Here is a 26,048-nt window from a genome sequence, read left to right as displayed (position 1 = left end):
TATTTCTAAAAATTACTTTTTACAAATGTGCTAATGAGCTACACTGGTTCCATTTGAAAAAATTGAGTTATGATTAAAAATACGGTTATTTGGTCATATTTTAACCAGCCAGGAAAAGACACGAAAAATATTAGACATGGATTAGACGTTCAAATCTATTTTTCCAAGGCTCCTTGATTAAAAATTAGTGGTTTTAACATGGTTTAACACAACCATTGCACTCTAGATTGAAATTTAAAATACTCTTTGATTTTTAAATTAACATATATATTTTTTAAAACTTACTAGTCAAACTTACTTTAAGCAATGAATTTAACTGAAATGTCTACTTTCATTAAACCAACATAAAATGATAAATTTAATTTCGTGGAAACATTAAACCAACCTAACCAACTCACAACGAGCGAGAAAACACGCATTTGCAACTAAATTGAGCCATTATGTACATACATCATCTAGTAAAAGACGGTACGTCATTTGAATATCTTTTGCGATAATTTATGTTTACTTTTATTTTTAACATTATTGTTTCATGGTAGCAGTTTTTGCAGTTAAATTAGCGCTAAAAATATTATAACCTTGCTAATTGGAACTTGGGAAACCAGTTCCTTAACAACTTCTAGTAACCCTACTAATTACATTCTTTAACGCCTCCCCTGATCTAGTCTATGAACAGCCTTAGCATGTAAAAAATCAAGAAGTGTCATTTTTTGGACCCATACAAAACTATAGTCTTGTAACTGTAAAATCAACTTGTTCGTATTGTGTTGTAACATAATAAAGAGGTTATCAATAACTTTTACTTGGAATAAAACAATTTCCTTATTTTTATCATAGTTAACAATATTATCGTACCCTTGTAGTTTTATTTAAAGAAAGTATTTTTGTAAAGTAATCTGTATTGAAATAAAACAAAAGAAACTTAATTTGCAGTTTTTATTTATTGATCATAAAACAAGATATATTTCTATAACTAATTAAAAACAGTTAAAAAACAACGATAAAATATAAGTAAAATTATATTTGTTAGTAGGAACCAACACCTACTACTGAAGCCACTTTTTATTGTCTCATAGATATTTTTCTCTTAATAATACTTTCAATTACTATTATATAATGTTCAATCTTCTATTACAAAAAATCAATCGATAATTGTGGCTCTGTATATTACAGGGGGATTTAAGATTTCGTCCTTGCATTGAATTAATTTCAGTTCCTTATTTTTTGGTTCCATTTCCTTTCCTTTAAGTATAAATGATTGTATAAGCTAAATTACAATTTTTTTCGACATACCTTCTAAATAGGCCAGAGTTTTTTTCAAAACTGCTTGTACAACAGCTACTGTTTTCTCTAAGGATTCCTTTAAATTAGATTCAGTCTGATACATAAAACATAACAAAAGGGCACTAAATAAATCGCCTGTGCCAGTGAAACTAGCTGGTATTTTTTCTATTTCAATTTGTACTTTTACGGGATTACCTAAAATTAATATCAAAGTTGTTTTTATTTAGAAATGTTAAAATTTTTAAATAAGGCTATTAAAACAATAAGATATTACTATAACCAAACAACTATAGTAAACGCCACGAATGTTTGGGAGTGATTCATCGCATGATGAAGTTAGAATCGACACGCGCCCTATCATTTTTACATCAAAAACGTAAATTTTTACCGCAGACGTAGGTTTTTAAAGGCCCGGTCTAATCATCTGCCTGCGCTCCTCCTACTTATTCTAAAATGTTAGCGTGATTGACAAAGACGATACTATATCGCGTTTCTTTGATTGATTCGTTTGTGTGCGTCAGTCCATTGGTGTGCTTGCAGTGCGATCAATGGGGCATTCCAGTTTATATTTATCTTTGAATAAGAAGACTAAGGAAGGAGCATAATGCTATCCATGTATTCATGCATGGTGGGTGGAAAAAGCGCCATAAAAGCACTCTAGGGTGGGGATCCTTGACAGTTCTGTTTGACGATTCATTTGACACATTTGAATTTGATTTGAAATTTTGTGGATTTGTCAGTCTTTAAGGAGCTTATTTTATGTTATTTATTATTTATTCTACTACTGATAGTTGTATAAAGGTAGTAAATCTAGATGGAAATTGTGGCAGCACTTAAATTAACAGTGACACTATCGCGATTTATCGAAAAAGACTCTAAAATAGTTGGTTGTGTAGCGTGCGGTAGATCTCGGCAAAAATTGAGTGAAATAATGGAACAACTTTTCGCTAGTAAGTGACTATATAGTATACATACGTGTAGTAAACCGATTATTTATGAAATTCACTTAAATTAACTAAATTATATATTTTTCTTGCATTTTAGCTTTTATTTATTACTTACAGTAGCGTATCGGATGTTTGTGGTAATAAATACTTATTATAACTATTAAATATCTATTTTTATTAGAATTATATATTTTTATAACAATTTTAATAACTACCAACATTTATTCACAACGTAAAATAAAACAACAAATTATTGAGTCTACCCCACGTCTACCCTACATCATAGTTTTACATTTTTTAAATAAAATTAGAACGACACTGATAAACCGGAATTTAAGTCGGCCATATTTGAGGCCCATCGCGGTGTACCTAAGATTTTTGATATGCTCCTTCCTTAGTCTTCTTATTCAAAGATATTTATAAACAAATATATGTTTTGACAAGACTTTGACAGTTAAAACAACAGATTATATATCGATTATTATATGACTTGAAACATTACGGCACTGGAATTAAGTTTCATGTGACCTTGAACAGATTAGTTCACATGGTAGCGACCGATGAATCACTCCCAAACATTCATGGCGTTTACTTTAGGAGTATTAAATAAAAATTAATACTCACTTAAATACCGTGCTGGCAACTGTTACTCTTGGGTCGGTATTTACATGTGAGGGATCTTATTAAGTCGGAGTGAGAGAAATGCGACGGAGTGCTTTTGCGGCGTTGCCGGTACGCCCTATCAAGTAAAGTAAAATCACGATCGCAAACCGCTTATTTTTAAAAGACTTTTTTTTCGAAAAGATAACTATTTCAAGCTATAGGAAAAATTACAACGACTCGTTAATAAATAAACAAATCAAGTATCACGAGACGTAATTAAATCGTGAAGCTGAACGCATGATGTACACCTTTCCCTAGAACTTTAACACGTTCGCTACCAAGTGGCTCATATATGCGCCACAAGGATTTTTCTCATAGACCAGCGTCACACATTTGAGCCGTGGTTTCTACTGTACTAAATGATGAACAAAATATTAACGTTCGCAGATAGCGGTTTGTGCTTTGCATGTGGTCTATAGGAAAGTGTGGCGCATATCTGAGTCGCATGGTCTGTGCTTTGCTTCCACCGTTTAGTAGAAACTGAGTGTCAACCGGTACAACATAACATCCGAATTGTGCTGTGCTTTATTCTTGTTTTTAGTCCATGTAAGTGTTTTTTGTTTTACATATTATTAGGTATGGTATTTTGTATGATAATTCTACTAGAAAACAAAAAAAAATCATTATTACCACAAAGAAAATAAAACGTGCTGGAAAAGTGAGGTTACGTCACAAAATATTTTCCATTTTAGGCGCACGCTGTATTTCAAAGGTTTTTCGTCAATCTCGTTGTTTTTCTCTCAATTTCGTATGTTTGCTACATATTTACTCGTAACACGCGTAATAATATTCCCTTTGATGTTGTTTCAGTGTTTAGCTGGGATGGCTAAAAGAACATTTCTAAGCGAGAAAGACCTTCAAGAAGAGGCCGACAAAATTATGAACTCAGAAAATAATGAAAATCTTTCTCAGATGCTGGAACCTGATGAAATTCCAGAAATGTTTTCAGATTCTGGAAGTAGCTACAAGCCTTCATCAGAATCGGGTTCTAGTGTGGAACATTGTCCAAGTAGTGACTCGGAACATTTTAGTGATGAACCACATAGCGACCTTGATGAAAATGTTCCTGATAATGAACCAACGAATAATCAAGACGATATCGATAGTGACTGGGTCGAAATTGACGGTGAACCAGAGATTTTCGATTTTCTAGAAATCGAAGGGTTGAAAGTAAATATTTTAGAAAGCTCTACTGTCAGATATATATTTGAACTATTGTTTGATGACAACTTATTTGAAAAAATTTGTGAATGGATCAATCTACGTGCACTGTCAGTTATAGGCAATGTAATACCGAAGCATTCTACAATGAATAAATGGAAACCAATAACTCCTGATGAATTCCGCCGTTTTCTCGCATTATGTATGCTAATGGGGAACATAAAAATGCCCAACGTTAAGTGCTACTGGAGTAGGAATCCACTGTATGCCCACCCAATATTTGGAAATACAATGTCAAGAAATAGATTCGAACAAATTTTACGGTGTTTATGTTTTACCAAAAAAGATGATATAAAAACTTCTCGTTTACATAAAATTGAACAAGTTGCAGACCATCTTTTTGAAAACATACGACAGGTCTTATATCCTGGAAAAAACCTTTCCCTAGATGAAGCTTTGCTACTTTGGCGTGGACGATTGATATTTCGTCAGTATATTCCTAATAAGAGTGCAAAATATGGAATAAAATTGTATGAGCTTTGCACCCCTGACGGCTTTGTTTTAGAATGTCTGGTTTATACTGGGAAAGACACAGTTAACAATGAGACTGGCCATGCACAAGCTGTAGTAACAAAACTAGCTGAGCGATATTTTGGGAAAGGTCACACATTGTACTTGGACAATTATTACAACAGTGTAACTCTTGCAGAATTTCTTTATGAAAAAAAAACTCATGTGGTAGGAACATTGAGAAAAAACCGGAAGGGGAACCCAAAAGTAGTAGTTAACTACAAATTACGCAAAGGAGAGAGCATTTTCCGAAAAAAGAAAAATTTGATGGTCTTGAAGTGGAAGGACAAGCGCGACGTACTCATGATAACGACGTTGCATGGACCTGGATCTGAAAAAACTACTAATAAACGAGGGGCCGAACAAGAGAAACCGAGTGTTGTGGTTGACTATAACAAACATATGTCCGGTGTGGACAGGAGTGACCAAATGCTCTCATATTATACGACACCCAGAAAAACTATTAGGTGGTACCTAAAACTATTTTTCCATTTTGTAGACATATGCTTATGGAATGGTACATATTTGCACAACGTTGCTAAGAAAAAAAAAATTACGTACCTTGAATTCAGGGAGCTGCTGATACATGACTACCTTCAAGTTCAACTTCCATCAAGGAAAAGTCAGGTGAAACATTCATCTCATTATCCCAAAAAAACAGAAAAACGAAGAAGATGCCGAATTTGTTCCTCAAAAAAGAAAAGGTCACTGACATTTTTTCTTTGCGAGAAATGTAAAGACAAAGATGGAAAAGTGATTGGGCTGTGTGTAGATCCATGTTTTCGGGAGTATCACGAAGGCAGCCAGTAGATGATCTTTAGTATTTATGTCATTAGAAGTTTTTTTTTTGTTTTTTTTTGTGAGTTTCTTGATTTTGTTTGTTCTTGTGTTATCAGAATACTTTATTTTAAATGTAAAGACAAAGATGGAAAAATGATTGGGCTGTGTGTAGATCCATGTTTTCGGGAGTATCACGAAGGCAGCCAGTAGATAATCTTTAGTATTTATGTCATTAGAAGTTTTTTTTTGTTTTTTTTTGTGAGTTTCTTGTTTTTGTTTGTTCTTGTGTTATCAGAATACATTATTTTGTTCGTGTTTTGAAAGAAATAGAGTTTATTTACTTATATTTGTTAGTTTTATTACGTCTCATATTTGCGACATATGGTCTATGATATTTCCAGTCATGCTATAGACCAGCGTCACATATATGAGCCGGATCAAAAAATCCTACAGGAATTGCATATTTTCCTCTCATATTGGATATATTACAATCAGAGAAGGTTTATTTCTTCTAATTTGTCATAATCTATATATGGTCCAGCAGGACGAAACATAAGAACAGCCCTGGTAGCGAACGTGTTAAGTACTGACAGAGGTACTGATTGGGTCGACCGGTCAACTGCGACAAATATGCTATAGTAAACGCCACGAATGTTTGGGAGTGATTCATCGGTCGCTACCATGTGAACTAATCTGTTCAAGGTCACATGAAACTTAATTCCAGTGCCGTGGTGTTTCAAGTCATATAATAATCAATATATAGTCTGTTGTAATTTGTTGTTTTAACTGTCAAAGTCTTGTCAAAACATATATTTGGTTATAAATATAAAATGGAATGCCCCATTGGTCGCACTGCAAGCACACCAATGGACTGACGCACAAAAACGAATCAATCAAAGAAACGCGATATAGTATCGTCTTTGTCAATCACGCTAACATTTTAGAATAAGTAGGAGGAGCGCAGGCAGATGATTAGATCGGGCTTTAAAAACCTACGTCTGCGGTAAAAATTAACTTTTTTAATGTAAAAATGATAGCGCGCGTGTCGATTCTAACTTCATCAAGTGATGAATCACTCCCAAACATTCGTGGCATTTACTCTATATCCCCTTCCACGTCTCTTAGCGATGTGTACAGTTTCTCGATTCATTTCAACGTATGGCAACGTGTTTACTGTTCTCTTTGTTCAGTGCATTATAAACGCATTGTACTCTTCTTACATACGGAAATCGCGACACAAGACTAACCTTTGCCAGTCCTTAGTATACTAACTATACACTACTCAAAACAATGATCTCATATTTGGAATAAAGGTAATTATTACACTATTCTAAATGAAGCATGCATTTTCAACCTTTCTCTTGTGAGTTTTATAAAGATAATTAGGGTACGCACTGACATGTAATTTTTAGTCGTTCTTATGGAGCCGCGCTCACATGGAATCAACTAGTCGGCCGATCGGCTACATAAGTATGTATTGTTTTCACTTTTGCAACTAAATAGTCGACCGACTAAAAATTACAGGTCAACGCGTAGACTTATTGTTTTGAATTTCCCTTCACAGTATCCAAACTATTTATAACCAGGTCAGGGAATTCAAAGTGTCTTGTTTTTCAAATTAATATGATTTTTAGAAAATATGCGATAATTGTTTTGAGTAGTTTAGTATGATACAGATATTAGGTGTGATTAATTTCTTGAATATTAGATATTCATTTTGTAGATGTATTTTTAGGAAAATAAAAACATAAAACAAGAGTAGTATTCTTTCTTTCTGAATGAACTGATAATTTTCACTTAAACTGATTTATTCACTTTACATGGTATTCTTTTGATTACAATCAGTAGGTACCCAGTCAGTAGACTTAAAATAAAATATAGACTACACTATTTACATCTCAACGCGGTCAAACAATCTTTTTTGTACCCATGTTTACTTCTGGGTACAGTCGACCGAGCCTTCCTCATCCAGCCTATGTTGTCACGTCTTTAATATTATCAATATTTTTTTTCTTGTTATACACATATATTGAGATATTAATACTACAATTTAATAAAGTAGGTTTTAATATTCCATAGATGTATTAAATAGTTCTTATACTACTAAATTATAAGTCGGATACTGTTTAAAAAGGATAAGTTCTTTACAATATGACAACACCGATTAGAGGCGAGGGAGCCTATTCATTCATTTATTACCTTGTAGTACGCGTCGCACGTGTGCGGTAAAGCTTTGTTGCCGCTATGTCCCCGGCTGTATTAACGCATTTTCTTAGCTTGTAGTCTTTAAGTGTTTATTTTATTGACTTTTTCTGTTCAAGAACTATAAAATATGGTTCGCCAGTGCCAAATTTGCAAGAAATTTGACTTAAATAATCCATTTAAGTCTTGAAACGACTTTCGACCGGTAGGCAACTCTCAATTTACCCATTGGGAGTCAGTGGCGTTGTTGTAGAAAGGCGCTTATTTAGATAATATTTTAGTAAAATGTAAAATCTGAATTTTTTCTCTTATATTACATTATTTACTTACTTACATTGTAACAAAATCATAATTATAACCCTGTTAATAATTAATAATGTTTTTATTAAAAATATATTCCGGTTTATTCTAAAATTATCTTCAGAATCTAAAATAACATACAAGAATTTTAATATGATATTACATTATGAGACAATATTTTTTAATATACCGGGTCGTCTCAAAAGTGGTTCACCGCTATAACTTTTTTATTTTTTCAGATAAAAAAACAGATTTGTATGTTAGTAGGTATATGACATAAATTAGGATTTATTGACGTATTCAATTGTTTTTGGTCTCTTTCTGTTTCACCGAAATGATTACATCTTTTGATTTTTAAAGGCACCCTCGGTATATTTCTACTTTATTCGATAGAAAATGATAATAGAATTCTGAATAGAATGACATATCATATGTCAACTTTTGACATTGTCGCTTAAAAACAAATCGTATTATAAATTTCAATCCAGGGTGCCATGGTGTTGTTAAAAACACTAAGTTTTAATCAAGGAGCCTTGGAAAAATAGTTTTGATCGTCTAATGGGTTTCGTGTCTTGTCTAGGCCGATTAAAAGATGTACAAATCATATTTTTAATCATACATATGTCAATTTTTTCAAATGGAACAAGGGTGACTCGTTAGCATATTTGGAAAAAGCATTTTTTTATGAATATATTGATACCACACACTTGGTATTTCGAGTCAAATTGTCGTTATGAACCACGTGTTACAATTACAATTAAACCATATGCGAAAGTGTCAAAAGTTGACATATGATATGTCATTCTATTCAGAGTGTCATTTTCTATCAAATAAAGTAGAAATATACCGAGGGTGCCGTTTAAAAATTAAAAGTTATAGTCATTTCCGGTGAAACAGAAAGTGACCAAAAACAATTGAATGCGTCAATCAATCCTAATTTATGTCATATACTAACATACTAAATCTTGTTTTTTTATTTGAAAATATAAAAAAATTATGGGGTTGAGCCACTTTTGGGACGCACCCGGTATAATAAAGACAGTACCGAGTTAAATAAATGTAGTTTTCATTTTATCCCCTTCCTATCACCTTCCTTGCTTTAATGGAACAGATTTATGTTTTCTCTATTTTACATAATAAGACATCACTTAACCAGAAAAAAAATTACAACAATCATATTTTTTTTTCTCTCTCTGTCGCCGATTCTATTATATCTGTGGAATAGATCCTGTTTTCATTAATATTAGGGGTTGTAAATGTTTGACTAAATTAATAATTTATTATTAATTTCAAAAATTACGTAATTTCGATTATAAAATTTCTTCTATAACGTGTATTTTATTATTTTTATCCTTTTTGGACTCTTTTTTTCTAAACTTTTATTTAAAAAACTTGTCCTAAATCTTAATAAAATATAAAAAAGTTTAAATACGATATATTTTTAATTTAAAAGTTATGTTTTTTCAAATGGACCCTATATATTTATAAATCAGATGATCTGTCTTGCTATGAGCTTCTTCAAAAAATATATATCACTCTATATTTATTTTCACTATTTACTGCAATATTTAAAATATATAAATAAGGGGCGGTCCGCCCCGGGCCCCGTCTTTTAGGCTGTTGTCTAAAATGTCTTTTAGGGGGCCTCCGAATCCTAATAAGTCCGTCTTAAAAATGTCTTTTAGGGGGCCTCCGAATCTTAATAAGTAATTTTTTATTCAACTGGCAAACAAGGCCAAATTGTGTTCAGTAGTTATAAAGCAGTTTCTAGGTGGAGTATGCAAACCATACGTATACGCCAACCAGGGGCGGATACAGGAATTTATTTTAGGTGGGCCCGGAATTAGTTTTAGGGGGCGCACAATGGAACGAGTCCATGTTAAATGTTGGACATGGGGCTAAATTTTTTTTTGGGAAAATGGAAAACTGAATATGCTAGTTTCAAAAACAAATATCAGTCCTCTCTTAAAAACTGATTTTTAGAAAACAAAAATGTATTTTGTCGTTTTTACAAAGGTTTAAAATTAACCGTTTTCAAAAATGCTAATTCATGTTGAAAATATTACCACAATTTGATTTTTTTATTGCCCAAGCTGCGGTAGGTTTTTTAAAAAATATTATTTTTTTTAATTTAACTCGTTCTTTGTGAATGAATTTTTGGCAAAATTTTGTACATACATCTCATCAATCACCCACTATATATTTTTGAATTAGAAAGTTTTGAATTTTTATTATAGATCTAATCATCAAGAAATATGAAGTAAGTGCCGCAAGGTACCATAAAAAAAATAGCGGCATATAGTAGACCATTATACCCTTATTATAAACATATATAAAAAGGTTGCCCCAATTTGCCGTTTTTTGAAAAAAACAAAATTTGAACTATACGATGGATACTATTTCCAAGGGGCTTTTAAGTAATTTACATAGGTTGAACAAGTCTGGCTTTAAAAATATAATGTTATTCCGATATTATTATTAGGTACTATCCTAAATCGTATATTAGTAGATTATATCCAAATCATTGCACCCCCCCTCCATTAGGATACATCTACGGTTTTTATTATTATAAGCAGAACTATTAAAAAAATAATTCTCAAATAGGACTGGTTAATGAGAAATTAGTGTTCTATCACTTTACTATAGTTATTTTCCTAACAAATGCGTAAAGTGATGCTTTCCCGCACGCCTTATTTGACATTTACCCCCCTTTATAAACCTTGAAACATATGAATAAAACTTTTTTCACATCTTCGACAACGACGACGATATTGGACTTCCTCGCACTAATGGGCCACCCTGTATATTTAAGGTGGTTTAAAGCTAGGTGTGGCACTTTTCTTCCCTCAAATATAAACTCAATATTTTGTCTATAATATTTTGAATATTGTTATATTACGACCACTTATAATAAAAAATAAATAAAAAAACATAAAAAAATACAGTCCACTAAATTTATAATAGATTATGCTATTATAAAATTCTATCAATTAAAAAATATGAATAATTTGCGGAGACTTTAGATGTACAAAATATTTACTCTAAAATTGTTTCAAACATAAATCTATATAAATTATCTCGTAAACTATTATTGGAATGAAAATTTTATAGCAAATCCATTGACCAAAAAATATTTTCATGCGCATATTTGAGACAACCTGTATATCTAAAAAACTATTTTTAAAATCTGCCCACATGCTAAAAAAAATAATAATATTTAATTAATTACATAATATCTCAGCTTCTAAAATAACCAAATATAATTAAATGTTAATTGATAATTACTATCAGCTTGCCGATTTATATCCGATGGAAATCTAAAAAAAATCAAAGAACAATTTTTTGAATTATTACTACAATTAATAGCAGCACACAGTAATGCACTCATTTTTTATCAATCCGTCTCTGTGCTGGAACGCAACGCTCGAACCTCGCAGCTCGACGGACGGAATTCAACTGAAACGCTTTGCAACCTGCCGATATTCGACAGCTTGCAAAAACTGGCAGAAAATATTTGCGAGAGTGCAACTACTCTTTTCCTTAAACTATGATATAGGTACGACCAAATACGTTTAAATTAAAATATACAGCGGCCTCCCCATAAGAGCAATGAGAGAATTTATGCATATACGTATTATTTACAAATATACTCAGGGTTCCCTATTTAACCCCGTGTGCAATTTCTGTGCCGTAAGAAAAAGACAACTTAACCCAGCTTCATATTAAAACTGCATAAGTCTATTTCACCCGGATATGGATTGAACTGCGATTGCCAATTCAATTGATTGCCAAATTCCGATTGATTGTTGTTTTAGTTCTGTTTGGATTACTTTTTATTTGTGCGCGTAAAAGAGTGATTTTGTTTAGTTTATTGTTTCCAACTATTTTCTGATATTTTTCCAACTCCATGATAATGCGTTATAAATAATAAAAATATAAATAAAATTGAAGGTTAGGTGAAATGTCAGTCAACCACTTCCCTTTAAAAATACGGACCAATGAAAACTTCTTCAGGTAATTAAGTGACTATCCGGGTGAAATAGACTTATGCAGCATTCCATATTTCTCTTTCACTGTTTGGTCTTCACTTTTTAGAGATTAGGCTGAGTATATAAAGTTATATGTATATGAATTTATGTCCCAGAATTGAAGGACAGAAGATCGAGTTTGACATAAGTCCATCCCTGTTCAGTAGCTGGATGTAATGCACATGCGCCGAAATGCTACTTTTCTATTGGCCGAATGGTGTCGAGATGGGTTATCGATTTATTTTTGGACGCGTCGCGCGTCGTCGGCGTGGATTTTGTTTTCAGTTTGGACTTGGGCAGTCGCCATTAGTGTTTTCTCTAACTTTCTGTGTTTTGCACGTGTACTGTGTTTTCGTTTGTATTTTAATCTTTGTGCGTTTATTGACAATTTTGTGATTTAGTTTTAAAGACTTTTGCTGTAGTTTAATTAATAGAACAATGGGAATGGGCTACTGCTTTTTGTGTGGTAGAAGCCAACTAACCAAATTAATAATAGAAATTTTTCTCGATGTTCGTTTGTATCATGAAAGCAAAATCAGAAATGAAAGGGATGTTAATATAAGACAAAAATATACTAAACTAATTTTATTCAAAAATCAATAATTGTTAAAAGCATTATATTTAGTCTTACTATTTTAAAATAAAAAAGACATTATAATGTAAAGACTAAAAATAGAGACTACATAAGGCTAATTATAATGCTTACACAGTTACACACAAACTGTCTTATTGTAAATTATTATTGTTTTTTTTTCATAATATAAAAGAGTATTTACAATGCAACAATGTAAATAATTATATTTTTTGTATCTAGCTTGATTTATGTATAAACTTAATATGTACATACTTTTAGTTATATTTGTTTAATAAAAAATATGTTAATAATAAAGAATTACTTTTGTTTCATTTTAAACCAGGACTGATGTTGATATTGATCATAAATACATGGGCAGTAAAAGAAACAATAGACAGTAAAAAATGTACTGTTATACTTTGTTTTGCTGCAATTTTTAAGTCGAGTGAAATAGATATGCAATTTGTAATACTAAGTTCTTAAGACAGTTCCTTAATTGAGGTTTTACTAAATTATTTTTTGAATTTTAAAAAAAGTGAAATAGATATGCAATTTGTACTACGAAGTTTTTAAGACAATTTCTTAATAATTGTGGTTTTACTAAATTATTTTTTGAATTTAAAAAAAAAATATCGTACCTGTCACTTTTTTTCATTCGTTTTATTTAATAATAATTGTCTAACACAACAAAGTCTACTTAGAACGATATGATATAAATATAAATGAGTTCATTAAAAAATGGTCTGATTAAAATTAGTACCTAAATAAGCAAAAATTATCCCCTCATAAAACAAGAAATTAAGGAGTTCAGTAAAAGGATTGCAACTATATATTTTATTCAGTAAATTTTCATAATAGTAAGTATAAAAGCACAATCTCTAAAACGACAATATGAATAATGTATATTAAGATTTAACTCGAGTTTCAGTGAAAAAACTATATTGATATTAAAATATTTTAATACCTTCAGAATACTAATTACATACCATAAAATAGGAGTTTTTACGATGCGGGAAGCCTATCTAGAAAAAGAATTTTAGAAATCAGCAATGGGATTCTGTAAGCTCTGTAGCAAGAAATTTCCTATCGAGCCTATGCTATTTGTATACGATTGATGAGTCACTAGACAGGGAAATGTTTACAGAATCGCACTGCAGATACCTATTACGCTACTAGGAGCCCCCCATTGTGAGACAGATATAAAATAATTTTTATATACCTATTCCATAGCCTATTTTTTTAAATGTCTGTAATATTTATAATAAACTTATTTTAACGAGTAGAAGTATTGCACCAGCATCAAAATTAACACTACTTGTAAAAAACTGTTGCTCCTTGAGTTTGTAATAGATATAAACAGAATAAACATTCGAAAATAACTAAATCGAAGATATCTGAAAACTTTTGGTCGAAAAAGTGTTTTGCCATAACATGTTGGATACAATTAAAATATCTCAATAATTGATAAATATGCGCATAATGTTACATAATCAAACTTATTTGATTTCAGAATATTTAACAAAAAGCTTCCAATTTTTCGAAAGATTTAATTCAATTCTGTGATTCAATTATAAGAACGTCTTTAACCTCAACTTAAAATAAATAAAACCAAAACAAAACATCATATGATTTGGAACTGTCCAATCAAAGTGCTTACAGATCGAGCAAGCGCAGAAAACCTCCTCCCGAACAAGGATAGACTTATGTAGGAAATGCATTGACATTCTATAGCCATCCTTCAACATCGGGACAGGAATTTAAGCGGTACCCTCCGTATATTTTATTTGAACGTATTTGGGTACGACGGTGAACGTGAACGCGTCAGGGTTGCCACAAGCTACACAATTGTGTATTTTGCTACACATTTGCTTCCATGACTGCACAGCTACACCACAATGGCCTGTGTTACACATTTTGAGAATTTACATATTTATTATAAAAAATAATACCAGAACAGTAAATCAGCTGACAAAAGCTGTTTTTTTGCTTTTAAGTTATCTAAGTTACATTAAAGCAAGTATTATATTATATTTAAATAAAATCAGAATTATTTAACAAACTGTTTATTTCTGTACGTTAGTCGAGAGACTGATTACAAATTTTAACTTAAGAATAATCCTAACAAAAATACTCTTCGTTAGCACATCAGCGCAGCGGCCAGCTGGCTGCATGACGTAACGCCTGTATCAGCGAATTTATACTCGCCGCACAATTTTATAAAAGTAAACAATATAATATCGTCCGTAAAAGGCGTAGAATAATTATTAATGTAACACTCGGCCATCCTGCTTAGAGAGTGTCCTCACTCGATATCCGGGGTTGTTTGGCTGCTTTTTTTTTGAGGCTGATATTTTCTCTGGCACCCCTCCTGAAAAATAAAACAAAACGAAAAGAAATATTTGGTATAAACAAAACATTCTTTTATATATTTTTTTTATTGCTCTCTAATGAGTCAACAAAATATTTTACTTGCTTTTATTTTACCTTCTAGCAGGCCATTTTTTATTATTTTTTATGAGTTGAACAATTAATTATAACAAAGAAGTTAATTTATAACAACTATAATCAATTATCACAAATTAACCTCATTTACCTTCTAACAGGCCATTTTATTCATTTTTATAATTTTCAACTAATTTTTCTTTTGCCTTCTAACAGGCCTTGATTACCTTCTAACAGGTCTTTTTTTTACCTTCTAACAGGTCCTTATTGCCTCCTAAAGGCCTTTATTACCTTCTAACAGGTCCTTATTGCCTTCTAACAGGCCTTTATTACCTTCTAACAGGTCCTTATTGCCTTCTAACAGGCCTTTATTACCTTCTAACAGGTCCTTATTGCCTTCTAACAGGCCTTTACTACCTTCTAACAGGTCCTTATTGCCTTCTAACAGGCCTTTAGTCTCGGTGCTTGCCCTAGACCACAAAAACCAAATCTCTCATTTGATTCTTTTCTTTTTTTATCAAAATACCCTTTCATTTCTTTCACTTTGATTATTCATGGAACTTGTAGCAATATTTTTGTACGCTTTTTTATTTATCTTTTTCACAGTATCATCACCAAAGTCACCAATTAAATTCTTGTCAATTCCAAACATTAATGTGGGCTTAGTTTAGTACTATTACTATATCTACTATACTACTACTACTATACTACTACTTTTACTACTGTACTACTACTTTTATTACTATACTACTACTTTTATAGTATTAATGCCCAAAACTACTTGTGGTTCTTTTTTCCACCAGTCGCATTCATTGCCAACTAGTTTTAATAGCACTTAACAATGTGCGATTTTGTCCGTTCTACCTGTTTTTTTTTGACCTGGGTGACGATACCGTCTTTATAATATTTTTAATTTTATAATCAAGACAAAAATTATGGAATTTTTTTTACACTTAAATGCTTTTCCGTGATCTGAAATAATTTCATTCGGTACACCAAATATGCTGAACAAGTCTTTTAAATTGTAAATAACTTTTTTTCGAATTTGTAGTTTAATGGGTCGGGCGAAAAGGTATTTTGTAAAAGAATCCACAATAACAAATATATAAGAAAACCCAGAGCTCTTGCAAAATGGCCTTAAATCAATATTCCATGTAGGCAAGGGTTCGGTAGGTTTTTCTATAGGAAATAAATAACCTTGTTTTTTTTTCATATTTTGTCTTTTTGAATGCACAATCTAAACTTGAATTAACGTACCTACTTTTGACAAAGTTTGTCATTCCCTCAAACCGAAATGTCTTTAATTGGTCGCATTTGTTAAGGCCGTTGTGCCTTATTTTATCATAGAACCTCAGCATTAAACAAAACCTAGCACATTTAGGAATAACAAGTTGTTAAGTTTTCCATCTAAAGTTTTCCGGAAAAGTCGGTCATTTTTGTAATATTTTATAGTTCTTTATCGGGATTTTCTTGTTAAGTATTTTTTTATTGACATTTATTTATCATCTTGCGATTTGAATACTACATATTATCCAATCTTCGATATTTATTTTAAGAATGTCAAAATGTTTCCCATTCCTACTAAACAGGAGACATTTTACTCCCGGGTCTGGGTTCAATTTCGAAATCAAAATCTTGTATTTACAACCACCATCTCTAGATAAAGCCCTACATCTAATACATTACTGGTTTTAGCCAGTTTGTATATTTTTGCATCAAAATTTCTGCTAGACCCTTACTACTTGAGTCAATATGCAGCTCACTTTCTAAATTACTATCACATATAGTTAACAAAGAGCGAGTAGTAAGTAGATCTTTTAAATTTTAACAAAAATTCGGCTTTTCACCAAATAGTTTCAGATTAATTTAAAACAGTGAAATCTAATTTATTAGGCAGATGAGTAACAGTAACGATTCTATAATCGAATAAAAAATAACTCATTACTTTACTTTTTTATATAAACTTTGATCTAAGATAATTTGAGTTTTATATTACTCAAATTTTAACATCTATAAATAGTTTTATTCTTATTATGCCTATATTTTTTATGCACTTAAATTGATTCGTCAAATATTTCTCATGACTTAATTATTTATCTTGCGTAATAATCAAGAGATCATCAGCATTTTCTATGATCATAAATATCATAATTTACTGAGTTTTTTAAACTAGCTATAACAGATATTTTTACTGATAAATCCTTATCTAAGAAATTTATTTAGAGCGGTCTCTCTTAAGGCTCTAGAAGTCATGTTGTTTTAACACTTCATCAAAAAACACTTAAACCAATATCTTGGCGACAGTTTGTGTAGTGTTTATTTTTGCAGTTTTCAACAGTATAGAGATTTATTTAATTTTATAGACCTCGTTTTTGTTAAGCCATGACTCCTTCAGTAAGTCGAATATAAAATTTCCTTTTTGAAAATCAATTTAAGAAAATTGTTTTTACAGTTTACTAATACAATAGCAAATTATGCTCTTTAATTTTTTAAAAGAAGTTTAAATGATGAATTACGAGCTACCGTCGTAAACGTTTCAATATATTAATTATCGTTAACTGAAACCTACACTGGTATACTAAAGTTGACTAAAGTGAGCTGTATATTTATTTACTTTTCAACAGGCATCAATTTTGTTCATAAGAACTAATGTAAGAACCCATTTTAAAATATACTATACTTTTTTTATTAGTAGACCAGTAGTTAATGGCCATATTTTGTTTACTAAAAGAGAATATATATATATTTCATCTTTTATTACTTGCCACCACTGAAGTTAATAGCCTTTTTATTTTAGGTTCGCCCGGTTTTATACCAAATTTATTAATTTCATAACCTAAATAATCGATAGTTGTCTCAAAAAATGTACATTTTTTAAGTTTAGTTTAAGGTTTGCATTTTTTTAAAAAACTTTTAACACCGTTTCAAGTATTTCCAGACCTTCTTCAGTGCGATAATAATAAAACGTCATCTAGGTAGTTCACTACCCTATCATGTCTTAAATTTCCAAGTACCCTATTTAGAAGTCTAGTCTTTGAAATACCGCAGTGGCATATAGACACCAAATTACACCAGAATATTACAGACACCAAATGGCATCCTTAAAAATTCGTACTGACCATGGGTCGTAACGAAAGCGGTTTTCTCAATTGAATTACATGACATCGTTATCTGATAATAACCCTGCGTCATGTCCAGTACACAAAAATATTTAAATCCCCTTGAAACGCGAAATGTGATCTTCAATATTTGGCAGTGGCATTCTGTCCTTGACAGTTATTTTGTTAAGTTTTCTATAGTCAATTGCCAGCCTGTAATCCACAGTTTTCTTTTTAATTAAAATAGAACAAGAATATTAAGAATTTGATTCCCTGATAATATTATTAGACAATAAGTCGGTAATTAAATTTTTCGCGTATTATTTCTTTTTTTTTTTTTTGTGACACCCGGTAAGGTCTGTAAAAGATGAGTTCACGGGAAGATAAATTTATTTCAAACTCTATAAAATCCGTCACACCTAACTCACTAGTTGACTTTGCAAAACAAGTCCTAAATTTATTTAATAAATCGTATAAAACATAGAGTTGTTTTTTTTTGCAAAAAAAAATATAAAAATATTCCCGACATTTATTTCAGATATTTCTATCCTAGAAATTTCCTTTACTGGGTTATCATATTTTGGAGGTCTTTTAAAAATTTATAGCCCCTTGTCAGTACTTGGTTATTTTTTAGTTTCAACGTTTCGGTGCCTATATTAGTGACATACATCATAAATACAGATTTATTAGCTAGAACAGTTGGAATTGTATAGTTATGACACATTTTGGGCGGGAATTATTAAGTTATTGTCACAGTTACTATTTACTCTTACATTTATGGTGCTATTAGGTGAAATCTGTACATTTCCTATTATTCTAATATCAAACTTTTTACTTTTCTCATAAAAATTAAAATTTTTCATAGTATTTATGTTATCGATTTTTGTCAGTTGTACTTTGTTTCCTATTATTTTCATTTCAAGATTATCGCTATTTGTAATTGGTGGACCTGTTATTCTATCTATTAAGCCCATGTCTATATCTACAAAATGAACAGTACTTTCAATAGAAAAAATTTTCAAAACATAATGACACTAATGCTTGGCTCAATGGATAAATAATATTATTACCAAATCCAGTTACGTAAGTGGTTGATTTATTAATTTTAATTTGTCTATTATGCTTGCGTGCGCAACGTTTGTTTGGCTACCTGTGTCCAAATACCCTTTGCACAAAACATTATTTATTTTTAGAAAAAATAGTATAAATATCATTTTGTACTTGCCTTTTTAAGGTCTTCGCCGTGGCCGATTTTAAAAACCAGCAGTCGTCTCGAAGATGTCCCTGTTTTCCACAGTTGCTGCATTTTTTGTGTAGTGGTGCTGATTGACAGGAGGTTGGAAACTGGTCGTTGGGCGCTGACTGATAAGGTGGAGGTTGATCATCCGTTGAGCGGCGAAACCAGCATCTCAGCCATGTGTCCTTTTTTTTCACAGATATGACAAACTTCCGTGATAATTTTGGGTGTATGTTTTTTTTTCCTTGGTAATATTTTTGGATTTTAATTTACTCAAAAATTCTTGAAATAGTTGTTCCGGACTTTTATAGTTCCTTTATTCGGGATCAAAAGTAGGCACTTTGTCGTTTTTGGTAGCAGTGTTCATATTTTTGTAAGTACTTGGGCCACCCTGTAGCACATGAAGTCTATTCAAAATTTCACTGACTTTTTGATTAACAATGTCATCCAACTTTTTATGATGCACACGTTTTTTTTAGTTTGATGTTTGTTGCACTTCACTTTTCGAGTTACTGTCCGTGTTAGGTTCCGATGATTCGATTTGCCAAAGTTTTTTCTTTTTTTTTTAAGTCCAATTTCTGCCCACGCTCGTTTGTATTCGGCACTACTATTTTCACTGTCACTGTCTCCAATTTTAAGAGTAAAAAAATAATAATAATAAAAAAAATATTTTTAGGAGACTGTATAATAGGAAAACTATTATTAAATAACTTTTAGGTTTCTTATGAATACCACTTCTGAATTATTATATTATATTTAAATAAAATCAGAATTATTTAACAAACTCTTTATTTCTGTACGTTAGTCGAGAGACTGCTTACAAATTTTAACTTAAGAATAATCCTAACAAAAATACTCTTCGTCAGCACATCAGCGCAGCGGCCAGCTGGCTGCATGACGTAACGCCTGTATCAGCGAATTTATACTCGCCGCACAATTTTATAAAAGTAAACAATATAATATCGTCCGTAAAAGGCGTAGAATAATTATTAATGTAACACAAGTGAACTTTAAATTTTGGTACTGACAAATATCATTTTCGGTCATCTATTGGTCGAGTCAAAAACGGTAAATAGACAGGATTGCTTAATTCCTTAAATAATACATAACACGTACTTTGGCCAAATTCAGAGGCCAAATTTCACTGTAGTTCGGTCCACTCGTTGGCATACGTGAATAATATTCAATTCCTATTTCACTTTTCCTCCCATATCAGCAAGGACTGCAGTTTCTATGAACAAATTTGGCCGATTAAACAGTCCTGAATTGTTTTTAAACAGACTTCATAACCGGTCTAATTTTTCCATAAAATCGTTAGTTTCGCGACATCAATTTTGACGTCATTGCAATATTTGCTGGCATGAGAAGAAATGAAATGGAAAATAAATATATTGACGTATACAAACGAGTGGAAGTGAGACTCTTATCGAGATTCGTAATTATGCTTTAAAATTTGGCGATTTTACGTCTTATTCTTGGTCTTATTGGATAGTTTACAATTATTGGTCATGGATTGCTACACAATGCTACACATTTTTAAGGTCAAGTTCTGCACAATCAAAAATTTTCTTGTGGCAACCCTGGAACGCGTTGGTGTGCGCTAGAATGATCGCTCATGTTATCGCTGCCCTGATCGTGATAGTGGCCGTGATCACACCAGTGTGTGTATGTAGCTTTATAACCGAATTTTTCAGGAACCGTGTTCCATAATAAGAAAACTTTCAGGAAACCGATAGGAACGAAACATAAAATCATAACCAAGGTAAGCAACGGAATACATCCTTAATGTATTGGTGTAACATATTTAAAAAAAGGGCAGATTTTATGTGACTGACATTGCTGCAATAAAATTATACATCATTGCCGCATATAAAGAAGATTTTATATTTTCCATGGTCTTTTTAAATGTTATTTTAAACAAAAATTATAACAAGCTGTATGCTGTATTCCTTAAGTTTTAATAAGATACATTAGACACTTCTAATTTTAAATAACACTTTGTATCTTTAAGGCAGGTTTCTTCCAAATTTCAACTGAATATTCTAAAAAGTAACTGCTTTACGCGTTACTTCCTAGAATATTTTCGAAATAAATATGATGGGAAAAAACGACGTCAGCGATAGCTATGAAATCAAGATTGCTGTGATTTATATGTAAATTTATATGGGAAATGTCATCGATCGTTATTTCCCAGCCAACTGGACGTCGTTTTTTCGATCATACAGTACATTTAATTAATAATATTTTAATTTGCAGGTCCAATTCAACAATAGCAGATTTTATGCAAAAATAAACGTCCGATTTTCACCAAAATTGGTATACACACTATTTTGAGGTCGTTACGAATCTGAACTTTTTTCTTGGCGGTCTCTTACCGTTTTTCAGAAAAACGGAAAATTATTTCAACATTGAATTTTTCTTTATTTCGGCCCTATAAAGTAATTTCACTATATTTTTATTATTTATAGTTTATCTAAAAGCCACACTTGATTGGGGATAGAAAAATGTCCAAAATTTTACTGAGAAACGCTTTTCTTAACAAAATAACAAAGAAAATTTAAACCAGATAGAAGTTTGACATTTGATATATCCTTCTTTCTCTCTCCTATGTAATGAGAGAGACAAATATATTCTAGACTTAATCTAGAAATTTGAAAATTTACAACGTTGCCATATCTTCTACTTTTTCGGGTGATTAGGGATTTTAAATAAGTTACCTATTATGAGATCGACAATAATTAAATATACCTACCTATATCCACAAAGTTACGCGGAAGAGTTTTGATTGCATTGGTTTCAACTTCTATGCGGAGGGGGTTAATCTTTTTTTTATATAATATAACAAAAGATTAACACCCTCCGCATGGAAGTTGTAACCAATGCAATGAAAACTCTTTCGTGCAACTTCGTGGTTATACATAGTCAGATCTCGTTGATAAATATATAGTCTGTCCAACGAGAAGATCCTTAACAGTGATAGATGTGTCTGTCATTTTAATTTCAAAGTAGTTTATTTTATTTTACAAAGAAATAAGTTGGTACAACTGGAACGCATAGTAGGAAATTCTAAAATTTGACTGACAAGTGATTACTTCAAAATATTGTGAAAAAAACTGTATAAAACTGAAATCGAGTTATTTTATTTAATAAAAAAACGGTATGTGTCACATACAAAACAAACAAGAGCAAGACACCCCATACCAAAAAAATATAAAAAAGAACTATTTCTTACTTTCAAGCTTTATGAAACTTCCCGCATTTATGATTATATTTATCAATATAACTTATGTACAGCTGGTTCCAATAAAATTGAATACGATTTAAAACATATTTTTATTATTTGGGGCAGTATATTCTATGATACCAGTCCTCCATTTCTTTACTCATGTCATGCTGACATTCTGAAAAGTTTATTTGGCACTTTGTCAAAAGCAAAGTTGTTTTATTCAATGTCAACAATAACCTTAACATGTCAAAATGCAGGTCACATAAATATACACTGCTCAAATATTCGAAAAAAATGTGTAAAGAGTCGTATTCATTTTTTTTGGAACCAGCTGTACAAATACAAATTTGTAATATTCCGCAGGAATAAATAAAACAACATAAATAAAACAAACTATTTTATTAATAATAACACTTACCAAATTTTATACCTTAAAGGTTGATTAATTAACTTTAATCTCAATTTTTTTAAACCAGTACCTTTTGACATAATTTTTCTGCAGTACTAAAATCTATTCTTTACCTATATTAGATATTTTACAGCTACTCCAGTTTTTAGTATGTGTTTAGTATGGTCCTTCTACCATATTTGAGATGCACTTATGTACGACGAGATGGGATACGAACTTTATTGATGGTAACTTGGTAACACTTTATTGGTGTATCTGTATAAGACTTTCTGCCTGGACAGCGAGTATGAACGATAAACTATGCTCTGGGTCTACAGTTAATTTTCATTCGATTTTTCCTCCACTTGACTTCAAAAGACACAAAACACACGTAATAACACGAATCAAAATGCATCATCTTCCAAAACGCAGGGTATTTGACAAAAGTTGTCACAAAATTATAACCTATAATTTGGCAAGACTTTGACAAGCGTCAAAAATCTAAAGGCGAGCTCATACGCATCGGCGTTCGTTTGTCGTTCATCGTTCCGCCAAACCAATAAAATTGAAATACGATCTGTCATTTTTGAAATAAACCAATAAAACTGGTTAAAAACAACAAGAGACGACGCATGACGGATTTATATTTAAACCCATCCATAGTTAACTTAAAAATTATTAGAAACTTTTTTTAGTAAAATAAATAGATTGGTATGGGACGTCATCTGCTTTTCTTCTGCCATTGTCTGTCGAAATCCATAGATAAACGAAACAAGTTTAGATTGGAAAGTGCCCATAAGGACAATGTAAACACTATTTGGCGCTAATCTAGCAACGGTCGCGACCCAAAACTTTTGAAAATTTCGGAGCGGTTCGGCTTTTTCCGGAATTATATCGCCAAATATTGTTTATTCAAATTTATTATTATTTTCGTTTAATTTTATAAATAAAATACAGTGTGTTGCATACAAGAAACTTTATTTTATATAAGGACGCATGTATGAAATACCTATGAAACATTGGAAATCGATGTTATGCCACGATCCACGATGGTTTTTGCAGTTCACAGTTCACAGCACAGCTTTTTAAGTTTTTAATGCCACTTTTTCACAATTATCACCGGTTGGAGTAAATAAAACTTGAATTAAACTCACAAGATAGCAATAATTACTTTGAAAATGGACGTTATATAAACACTTTTCGGAATTTCTTTAATGAGAGCGGTTTAGATTTTGAAAGATTATTATGATTTTTGAAGATTCTGACTTTGACAAGAGAAAATTATTTCTGTTTTTGTTTGCCGTTGTTCTTAGCGACCGCTATAGCAGCGCCAGATCGCGTATAACGGTCGCGACCCAAAATAATTTCGCGACCTAAAATTTTTACGGGCTTTCCAATCTAAACTTGTTGCATTTATCTATGTCGAAATCTTACCTGAGAAAAAAAACAGAGTATAGCAATTATGGGAAGGAGCATGGAAGGAGCTGTTCTTCTGGCGACCGCCTTTTGTAACTTGTAACCCAGAATGAGCGAAAAAAACACGCTAAATTTAGATTTAGCATTGGCAACGTTGCTTTAAATGCCAGAAACAGATAGCCCAACATTTTCAGATTGTTTACAAATTTATTTTAGGAAATTTTCCTCTATTATGCACAGAATTGGTTAAAAAAGTAACAGAAAATAGCAATAACATCATTGTTTATTGAATACCTAACAAAATATGTGCTAGAAAACCTTAAAAATATGAGAAATTAAGAAAAATTCGATATTGAAATAATTTTCCGTTTTTCTGAAAACCGGTAAGAGACAGCCAAGAAAAAAGATCATTCAGATTCGTAATCTACGACCTCAAAATAGGGTGTATACCAATTTTGGTAAAAATCTGACGATTTCCAGTTTTCCCAATAATTACCGAAGACTGTAATATACTGTGATATTTATAAAAATTGTTTTTAATAAATATTGTATCCATAATGATTACCTTTTCTTGAACTTCCAAAAACACACAGCGTATTCTCATTTGTTGAAAACTCTGCTGATGAAACACAAACTGTTTCACAACCTTTCTCGTGTAGAAAATCAATTGCCTTCCATATATCATTTATATTTTCAATTTTTATGTTTGTTAAAATTTCAATCTCAAACAGATTTGGAGTCAAAACTGTAGCAATGGGAACAATTAAATTTTGATATAGAGGTATAAGCTCTTGAGGAACGTACAGTTTTCCATTATCGCCTAGGACAGGGTCACAAACTAAAAATAATTTAATTTAAACTAATAAATTAGTGCATTCTTTATACTACATTTTACCATAGATTATGTTAGGATTTTTATCTTTCAATTTGCTATATACATTTGCAATTTCTTTTAGAAAACTAGGGGAACCGATGTATCCAGTAATTAAGTGACTATAACTATCAATATTATTTTCTGTAAGACCTGTTACCAATTCTGCCAATTCTTTTTCCGTTAGCACTTGTCCTTTTACAAATTTGTATCCAGTATGATTTGAAAACTGAACTGAATTGATAAAATCAACATCAAACCCTAAAAGCTGTATATCACAGTACAGTACTTTTCTTAGAACTTTGCTGGGTAATTTGGATAATTAATAATTATAATACCTGCATAGGAAAAACTGCACTTTTATTTCCCACGTAACCTGAAACAACATGACTCTGAATTGATAATACCTTAGGAGAATCCATTATTTGTAATCTTCTGTCTAAACTCACTTTTTACTACTACTTTGACTTTTTCTAAAAAAGTTTATTAATTCATATCTTATCTATTTATATATTAATAATTTATCCGTTAATAAAATCTTATCTTCTGCCAATTACATTTATGAAAACACAACAATATAAAATCATTCGAGTACATACTGAGCTATACCTGGCTATACTAAGCAAATATGAAATAATTAAATAAAATTTCTCACCACATAACCCTACGCGGAAATCACAATAAATATGTAAATAATGATAACATGTCTCGCGCGTGACTGGCTCAATGTTATTCTATGTATTTAATAATTATTATTGTTATCACAGATTGTTATTTTTGGATAATAATACCCAAAATAATAGGTTTGGTCGGTTTTGTTTATTTTCTAAAATCGGAAGACATATGGTGGAAGGGCGGAAG

General features: G+C 31.4%; 3 protein-coding genes across 6 annotated transcripts in view; 2 read left to right on the top strand and 1 right to left on the bottom strand.

Annotated features, from left to right (window-relative positions):
- LOC115880531 (protein FAM76A) overlaps positions 1–21,669 on the top strand; it is a 64,702-nt gene extending 43,033 nt beyond the window's left edge. The window contains exon 6 of the mRNA XM_030897753.1: positions 21,543–21,669. The gene's annotated coding sequence lies outside the window, so the exon portion shown is untranslated. The remainder of the gene's footprint in view (positions 1–21,542) is intronic.
- Positions 923–26,048, bottom strand: LOC115880532 (pyridoxal kinase). 3 transcript variants are annotated; one of them, XM_030897755.1, is made up of 6 exons: positions 25,843–26,048; positions 25,526–25,660; positions 25,212–25,455; positions 24,882–25,154; positions 1,294–1,479; positions 923–1,242 (listed from the first exon to the last, which is right to left on the bottom strand). In XM_030897755.1, the coding sequence occupies exons 2-6, from the start codon at positions 25,607–25,609 to the stop codon at positions 1,142–1,144; spliced, it is 888 nt and encodes a 295-aa protein (XP_030753615.1). In that variant the 5' UTR covers positions 25,610–25,660; positions 25,843–26,048; the 3' UTR covers positions 923–1,141. The 3 variants fall into 3 exon arrangements, with proteins under 3 accessions (XP_030753615.1, XP_030753617.1, XP_030753616.1); XM_030897757.1 differs by lacking the exon at positions 25,843–26,048 and adding an exon at positions 25,787–25,797; XM_030897756.1 differs by lacking the exon at positions 25,843–26,048 and adding an exon at positions 25,745–25,795.
- On the top strand, positions 3,154–5,990 carry LOC115880530 (piggyBac transposable element-derived protein 4-like). Of its 2 annotated transcripts, none has more exons than XM_030897751.1 (2): positions 3,154–3,440; positions 3,705–5,990. In XM_030897751.1, exon 2 carries the CDS (start codon positions 3,717–3,719, stop codon positions 5,433–5,435), a length of 1,719 nt encoding a protein of 572 aa, XP_030753611.1. In that variant the 5' UTR covers positions 3,154–3,440; positions 3,705–3,716; the 3' UTR covers positions 5,436–5,990. The 2 variants fall into 2 exon arrangements, with proteins under 2 accessions (XP_030753611.1, XP_030753609.1); XM_030897749.1 differs by having other exon boundaries at positions 3,154–5,397; positions 5,578–5,990.

The sequence above is a fragment of the Sitophilus oryzae genome, unplaced genomic scaffold, assembly GCF_002938485.1.
Source record: "Sitophilus oryzae breed Bouriz unplaced genomic scaffold, Soryzae_2.0 scaffold_1625_pilon_pilon, whole genome shotgun sequence".
Classification (NCBI taxonomy): domain Eukaryota; kingdom Metazoa; phylum Arthropoda; class Insecta; order Coleoptera; family Curculionidae; genus Sitophilus; species Sitophilus oryzae.
The sequence above is the reverse complement of the archived record's forward strand: the minus strand, read 5'-3'. Positions and strand labels throughout refer to the sequence as shown.